Source organism: Colobus angolensis, unplaced genomic scaffold (assembly GCF_000951035.1).
Source record: "Colobus angolensis palliatus isolate OR3802 unplaced genomic scaffold, Cang.pa_1.0 Scaffold90, whole genome shotgun sequence".
NCBI lineage: Eukaryota > Metazoa > Chordata > Mammalia > Primates > Cercopithecidae > Colobus > Colobus angolensis.
Window position 1 is genome coordinate 2,539,776 of NW_012122932.1, and position 8,639 is coordinate 2,548,414.

An 8,639-nucleotide genomic window follows, 5' to 3' on the forward strand; every position below is an offset into this window, starting at 1 on the left:
TCATAATCCGCCCGCCTCGGCCTCCCAAAGTGCTGGGATTACAGGTGTGAGCCACCGCACCCGGCCTGTTTCCTGACTTTTTAATGATGGTCGTTCTAACTGGTGTGAGATGGTATCTCATTGTGGTTTTGATTTGCATTTCTCTGATGACCAATGATGATGAGTTTTTTTTCATATGTTTGTTGGCACATAAATGTCTTCTTTTGAAAAATGTCTGTTCATATCCTTTGCCCACTTTTTGATGAGGTTGTTTTTTTTCTTGTAAATTTGTTTAAGTTCCTTGTAGGTTCTGGATATTAACCCTTTGTCAGATGGATAGATTGCAAAAATTCTCTCCCATTCTGTAGGTTGCCTGTTCACTCTGATGATAGTTTATTTTGCTGTGCAGAAGCTCTTTAGTTTAATTAGTTTCCATTTGTCAATTTTGGCTTCTGTTGCCAATTGCTTTTGGTGTTTTTTAGTCATGAAGTATTTGCCCATGCCTGTGTCCTGAATTGTATTGCCTAGGTTTTCTTCTAGGGAATTTATGGTTTTAGGTCTTGCATTTAAATCATTAATCCATCTTTAGTTAATTTTTGTATGAGGTGTAAGAAAGGGATCCAGTTTCAGTTTTTGGCATATGGTTAGACAGCTTTGCCAACACCATTTATTAAATAGGGAATCCTTTCTCCATTTCTTGTTTTTGTCAAATTTGTCAAAGATCAGATGGTTGTGTATGTGTGATGTTATTTCTGAGACCTCTGTTCTGTTCCACTGGTCTATATAGCTGTTTTGGTTACTGTTGCCTTATAGTATAGTTTGAAGTCAGGTAGTATGATGCCTCTAGCTTTGTTCTTTTTGCTTAAAATTGTCTTGGCTATATGGGTTCTTTTTTGGTTCCATATGAAATTTAAAGTATTTTTTTCTAATCATGTGAAGAAAGTCTATGGTATCTTGATGGGAATAACATTGAATCTATAAATTACTTTGGGCAGTATTGCCATTTTCACAATATTGATTCTTCCTATCCATGAGCATAGGATGTTTTTCCGTTTGTTTGTATTCTCTCTTACTTCCTTGAGCAGTGGTTTGTAGTTCTCCTTGAAGAGGTCCTTCACATCCCTTGTAAGTTGTATTCCTAGGTATTTTATTCTCTTTGTAGCAATTGTGAATGAGAGTTCACTCATGATTTGGCTCTCTGTTTGTCTATTATTGGTGTATAGGAATGCTTATGATTTTTGCACATTGATTTTGTATCCTGAGACTTTGCTGAAGTTGCTTATCAGCCTAAGGAATTTTTGGGCTGAGGTGATGGAATTTTCTAAATGTATGATCATGTCATCTGCAAACAGAGATAATTTGACTTCCTCTCTTTGTATTTGAATATCCTTTATTTCTTTCTCTTGCCTTAATGCCCTGGTCAGAACTTCTAATACTATGTCGAATAGGAGTGGTGAAAGAGGACATCCTTGCCTTGTGCTGGTTTTCAAAGAGAATGCTTCCAGCTTTTGCCCATTCGGTATGATATTGGCAATGGGTTTTTCATAAATAGCTCTTATTATTTTGAGATACATTCAATCAATACCTAGTTTATTGAGTGTTTTTAGCATGAAGGGGTGTTGAATTTTATTGAAGGTCTTTTCTGCACCTATTGAGATAATCATGTGGTTTTTGTCATTGGTTCTGTTTGTGTGATGGATTGTGTTTATTGATTTGCATATGTTAAACAAACCTTGCATCGCAAGGATGAAGCCAACTTGATCATAGTGGGTAAGCTTTTTGAAGTGCTGCTAGATTCGGTTTGCCAGTATTTTATTGAGGATTTTCATATCCATGTTCATCAGGGATCTTGGCATGAAATTTTCTTTTCTTCTTGTGTCTCTGCCAGGTTTTGATATCAGAATGATGCTGACCTCATAAAATGAGTTAGGGAGGAGTCCCTCTTTTTCTATTATTTGGAACAATTTCAGAAGGAATGTTACCAGCTCCTCTTTGTACCTCCGGTGGAATTCAGCTGTGAATTCATCTGGTCCTGGGCATTTTTTGGTTGGTAGACTATTAATTACTGCCTCTATTTCAGGACTTGTTATTGGTCTATTTAGGGATTCGACTTCTTCCTGGTTTAGTCTTGGGAGGATGTACGTGTTCAGGAATTTATCCATTTCTTCTAGATTTTCTAGTTTATTTGCATAGAGGTGTTTATAGTATTCCCTGATTGTAGTTTGTACTTCTGTGGGATTGATGGTGATATCCCCTTTATCATTTTTTATTGTGTCTATTTCATTCTTCTCTCTTTTCTTCTTTATTTGTCTGACTAGCAGTCTGTTTTCAAAAAACCAGCTCCTAGATTCATTGATTTTTTGAAGGGGTTTTTGAGTCTCTATCACCTTCAGTTCTGCTCTGATCTTAGTTATTTCTTGTCTTCTGCTAGCTTTTGAATTTGTCTGCTCTTGCTTCTCTAGTTCTTATAATTGTGATGTTAAGGTGTCAATTTTAGATCTTTCCCACTTTCTCCTGTGGGCATTTATTGCTATAAATTTCCCTCCAAACACTGCTTTAGCTGTATCCAAGAGATTCTGTTATGTTGTGTCTTTTTTCTCATCAGTTTCAAAGAATATCTTCATTTTTGCCTTAATTTTGTTATTTACCCAGTAGCCATTCTGGAGCAAGTTGTTCTGTTTTCGTGTAGTTGTGCAGTTTTCGGTGAGTTTCTTAATCCTGAGTTATAATTTGATTGCACTGTGGTCTGAGAGACTGTTTGTTACGATTTCCATTCTTTTGCATTTGCTGAGGAGTGTTTTACTTCCAATAATGTGTTCAATTTTAGAATAAGTGTGATGTGGTGCTGAGAAGAATATATATTTTGTTGATTTGGGGTGGAAAGTTCTGTAGATGTCTATTAGGTCCACTTGGTCCAGAACTGAGTTCAAGTCCTGAATATCCTTGTTAATTTTCTGTCTCATCAATCTATCTGACATTGGGGTGTTAAAGTCTCCAACTATTAATTATTGTGTGGGAGTGTAAGTCCCCTTGTAGGTCTCTAAGAACTTGCTTTATGAATCTGGGTGCTCCTGTATTGGGTGCATATATATTTAGGATAGTTAGCTCTTCTTCTTGCATTGATCCCTTTACCATTATGTAATGGCCTTCTTTGTCTCTTTTTGTGTTTGTTGGTTTAAAGTCTGTTTTATCAGAGAGTAGAATTGCAACCCCTACTTTTGTTTGCTTTCCATTTGCTTGGTAAATCTTCCGCCATCCCTTTATTTTGAGTCTATGTGTGTCTTTGCACATGAGATGGGTCTCCTGGATACAGCACACTGATGGGTCTTGACTCTTTATCCAATTTGCCAGTCTGTGTCTTTTAATTGGGGCATTTAGCCCATTTACATTTAAGGTTAATATTGTTATATGTAAATCTGATCCTGTCATTATTATGCTAACTGATTATTTTGCCCATTAGTTGATGCAGTTTCTTCATAGTGTTGACAGTCTTTACATTTTGGTATGTTTTTGCAGTGGCTGATACCAGTTTTTCCTTCCCATGTTTAGTGCTTCCCTCAGGAGCTCCTGTAAGGCAGGTGACAAAATCCCTAGCATTTGCTTGTCTGTGAAGGATTTTATTTCTCCTTCCCTTATGAAGCTTAGTTTGGCTGGATACGAAATTCTGGGTTGAAAATTCTTTTCTTTAAGAATGTTGAACATTGACTCCCACTGTCTTCTGGCTTGTAGAGTTTCTGCAGAGAGATCCACTGTTAGTTTGATGGGCTTCTTTTTGTGGGTAACCCGACCTTTCTCTCTGGCTGCCCTTAACATTTTTTCCTTCATTTCAACCTTGGTGAATCTGAAAATTATGTCTCTTGGGTTTGCTCTTCTTCAGGAGTATCTTTGTGGTATTCTCCATTTATCCTAAATTTGAATGTTGGCCTGTCTTACTAGGTTGTGGAAGTTCTCTTGGATAATATCCTGAAGTGTTTTTTCCAACTTCGTTCCATTCTCCCCATCACTTTCAGGTATACCAATCAAACGTAGGTTTGGTCTTTTCACATAGTCCCATATTTCTTGGAGGCTTTGTTCATTCCTTTTCATCCTTTTTACTCTAATCTTGTCTTCACACTTTATTTCATTAAGTTGATCTTCAATCTTTGATATCCTTTCTTTTGCTAATTGATTTGGCTATTGATACTTGTGTATGCTTCATGAAGTTCTCATGCTGTGTTTTTCATCTTCATCAGGTCATTTATGTCCTTCTCTAAACTGGTTATGCTAGTTAGCAGTTCCTGTAACCTTTTATCAAGGTTCTTAGCTTTCTTGCATTGGGTTAGAACACACTCCTTTGACTCAGAGGAGTTTGCTATTACCTACCTTCTGAAGCCTACTTCTGTCAATTTGTCAAACTCATTTTCCATCCAGTTTTGTTTCCTTGCTGCCAAGGAGTTGTGATCCTTTGGAGGGGAGGAGACATTCTGAGTTTTGAAATTTTAAGCCTTTTTGGGCTGGTTTTTCCTCATCTTCATGGATTTATCTACCTTTAGTCTTTGATGTTGGAGACCTTCAGATCGAGTTTTTGCATGGTCATCCTTTCAGTTGATGTTGATGCTATTGCTTTCCATTTGTTAGTTTGCCTTCTAACAGTCAGGTCCCTCTTCTGCAGGTCTGCTGGAGTTTGCTGGAGGTCCACTCCAGGCCCCGTTTGTCTGGTTATCACCAGTAGAGGCTGCAGAACAGTAAAGATTGCTGCCTGCTCCTTCCTCCAGAAACTTTGGCCCAGAGTGGCACTCACCAGATGCCAGCCAGAGTTCTCTTCTTTGAGGTGTCTGTAGACCCCTGCTGGGAGGTGTCTCCCCATCAGGAGGCATGGGGGTCAGGGGCCCACCTGAGGAGGCAGTCTGTCCCTTAGCTGAGCTCAAGCACTGTGCTGGGAGATTCGCTGCTCTTTCTAGAGCCAGCAGGCAGGAACCTTTAAGTTTGCTGAAGATGCACCCACTGCAGCCCCTTCCCCCAGGTGCTCTGTTCTAGGGAGATGGGAGTTTTATGTATAAGCCCCTGACTGGGGCTGCTGCCTTTTTGTTAGTGATGCCCTGCCTAGGGAGGAGAAATCTGGAAAGGCGGTCTGGCTACAGCAGCTTTGCTGAGCTGCAGTGGGCTCCACCCAGTCTGAACTTCCCAGCGGCTTTGTTTACATTGTGAGGGGAAAACCGCCTACTCAAGCCTCAGTAATAGCGGATGCCCCTCCCCCAACCAAGCTTGAGTGTCCCAGGCCAACTTTGGACTGCTGTGCTGTCAGTGACAATTTCAAGCTGGTGGATCTTAGCTTGCTGGTGTCTGTGGGGATGGGACCTGCTGAGCAAGACCACTAACCTCCCTGATTTCAGCCCCCTTTCCACGGGAGTGAACAGTTCTGTCTCGCTGGTGTTCCAAGCACCCCTGGGGTAGAAAAAAACTCCTGCAGTTAGCTCAGTGTCTGCCCAAATGGGCACCCAGTTTTGTGCTTGAAACCCAGGGCCCTGGTGGTGTAGGCACCCAAGGGAATCTCCTGGTCTGCAGGTTGTGAAGACTGTGGGAAAAGCATAGTATCTGGGCTGGATAGCACTGTCCTTCACAGCACAGTCTCTCATGGCTTCCCTTGACTAGGGGAGGGAGTTCCCTGACCCACTGCACCTCCGGGGTGAGAAGATGTCCCACTCTGCTTCTGTTCACCCTCTGTGGGCTGTACCCACTATCTAACCAGTCCCAGTGAGATGCGTCAGGTACCTCAGAAATCACCCACCTTCTGCATTGGTCTCATTGGGAGCTGCAGACCAGAGCTGTTCCTATTCGGCCTTCTTGCCTGAGAGTTTTAATAAGTTTTAATACAAAATCCTTATTCTGACCAATGACACTTGAGGGCTGTCCTCTAGAAGTTCACAAACACATACGTATCTCCACTCATAAACTTCCTACTGGAACTGAAACATGAAGGCTAAGTGAAAACTTTGCATTCAAGGTTAAACAGGAATATTAAAATGGTTATGACTTGAAGAGATGATAAGATGGGTGGGGACACTACAATCGGAAAAAGAAACTGGCCTGACAGAAGACCACAACACAGGGAATCCTTGATAAGATTAATTGACTGTTATGATTTAATGTTATTTTTAAGTTGGGCAGAAGTGACAGGAAGAAATAGATGGAAGAGAATCTATTATTTGTTATTTTATGGTATCATGTACTTGCAGCCCCCATGTAAAATGTATCAGCCACCGGAACCATACTATGATGTAGTCTGCCCTGATGTAATAGCACCTGTTTGTGCCTCAAATGGCCGCACTTTCCAGAATGAGTGTTTCTTTTGTGTTGAGCAGTGGTAAGTACAGAATAAACTGCCATTACTTTTTCCCTCTACTTCCTCGCAGAAATTTCAAAGAAACGTAGTCAAGGAATTGAGTTTTCCTGATGCATACTTTTTTTAAAAAAATAGCCTGTATTGTTTACAAAAACTGGGGACAGACTACAGACAGAGTGAAGAAAGAAAGTCTCCTAGGATTTAGTTAATATTCAAAGTTGAATCATTTAAAAAAGAAAAAAGGCTTACATAATGTTTTGGGAGAACCGTACAGAGATTATATTTGTAAGTAATCTATAGATTATATTCAAGCAATGAATGGAAGTCTAGTTATTTAAAAAAAAAACTCAACTTTTTTTATACGTCACATTGACAAACCTATGAATAGCACCTATCAGTGTTTGATAGCTATTAAGAGGCGTAGAAAAAGATGCAGATGCAGCTATAGACATAGACAAAGGTATAAACATAGATGCAGGTATAGATACACACACACGTAGCAAAGGGGTTTTGTGGTCTTACATGTATAAAAATTGACAGCCAACTTTTCATATTGTTTTTGCCTTTCAAATAAATTCAGTAGGAAATTTAGACCAAAGAATTAGTAATATTCCTTGTAATATATACTTAGCTCCATTCAAAATTGTTTTCACAAATTAGTCCTGTATCTTGTCAGTTAACTTCTTCATGACCTGTGAGATCTTCTCTGTTGGGGATCCCCAAGACTATCTTCAGGCTTGAGCATTCAGGAGGACTCATAAAACTGAGAAGAGCTGTTATATTCATAGTAACTGTTTACTACAATGAAAGGATACAAACTAAAATCAGCAAAGACCAAAGATGCATGAGGTGGAGTCCCTGAGAGAACAGGCACAAGTTTCCAGCTGTCTTCTCCCAGTGGACTCACAGAAGTGATACCTAATTCTCCTTGCTACCATGACAACACACATGGAGCATTGCTGCTACCATGACAACACACATGAAGCATTGCTTACCAGGGAAGCTCACCCAAGATGTGGTATTCAGACTGTTTAATGGGGGTCAGTCAGGTAGGCACAGAACACCTACATGGCTGATCTGAAATACTTAATCTTGAGCTCCTGCCCAGCCAGAGATCAAATTGGCACAGAGTGGTTCAGGACCCTAGGTAAACAACAACAGGTGTTCATTATAAATTTCATGGCAAGCATAAACTCTTTGGCAGACCCAGGTCCTAGATATACAAACATACCCTGTTGCACAGAATATTCCAAGGGCTTGTAGGTTATCTGCCAGGAGCTGGTTTGAGCATGCCAAGCCTGCTGAGCTAACTCTTCTGCACAGCTTTCTTTGAAAATAATCCTCACGAGTTTCTAGTATCATGTTGCCCTTCCATGAGGATTATTCCATTTCAGAGGATAATTGAAATGTCCTTTAAAGAAAAAAAATGTAAATGTAAAAATGTAAGTTAACCAGGTCTCTACTGTTGGCTCTACTGTTCTCATTCAAAGATGAACTACAATTCAGGAGTGTTACCAGACTATATAGAATAATTAAGTTACATTATCCTTCCTTCCTAATGTGGTTACTGTTGGTTTCTTAGGAATGAGATAGTCAGAAAAGAGACTTGGAAATGTCTTTGTAGCTCTTCCATGTAATATTTCTGTTATACTCTGTGGTGTTTGTACACACACTACTAAAAAGAGCAGTGTAAGATGGTCTCCCTCATAATGCCCTGGCCTTTGGAAAATCACATAGATTGAGGCAGACACGCAGTATGGGCCTTGATCTGCTGGACTATTACTTCACAACTTCCCACAAAGATCATTCTGAGATTCCTTTCAGGCTCATCTAGGAAATGTGAGGAGGCCATAACCTCACGGAGCAGTGTTAGCAGCTCAAATATCAGGCCTCAGATATCTTTGGTAAAACGGGGAAGAGGTTAAAGAAACAATCCCTTCTTTCCTTCCTTCCTCCCTCCCTTCCTTTCCTTCCTCTCTTCCTTCCTGTCTTCCTTCATCAATTCCTTCCCTCCTTCCTTCCTTCCTTTCTTCCTTCCTTCCTTTCCTTCCTGCCTTCCTTGCTTCCTTCTTTCCTCCCTCCCTTTCCTTCCTTCCTTCCTTCCTTCTTTCCTTCCTTCCTTCCTTTCGTTCCTTCCTTTCTTCCTCCCTTTCCTTTCAGTTAACTTAAAGGTTAACTGAAACCTTCCTGCTTTCCCTTGCTTCCTTCTTTCCTCCCTCCCTTTCCTTCCCTCCTTCCTTCCTTCCTTTCCTTCCTTCCTTCCTCCCTCCCTCCCTCCATCCGTTTCCTTTCTCCCTCCCTCCCTCCTTCCCTTCTCCTTCCTTCCTTCCTTCCTCCC

The 8,639-nt window shown here is 40.5% G+C and overlaps 1 protein-coding gene across 1 annotated transcript in view; it reads left to right on the forward strand.

Annotated features, from left to right (window-relative positions):
* Positions 1-8,639, forward strand: part of SPINK13 (serine peptidase inhibitor, Kazal type 13 (putative)) — an 18,312-nt gene that overhangs the window by 7,523 nt on the left and 2,150 nt on the right. The window contains exon 4 of the mRNA XM_011931512.1: positions 6,195-6,322. Coding sequence (XP_011786902.1) covers positions 6,195-6,322 — 128 coding nt within the window. The remainder of the gene's footprint in view (positions 1-6,194; positions 6,323-8,639) is intronic.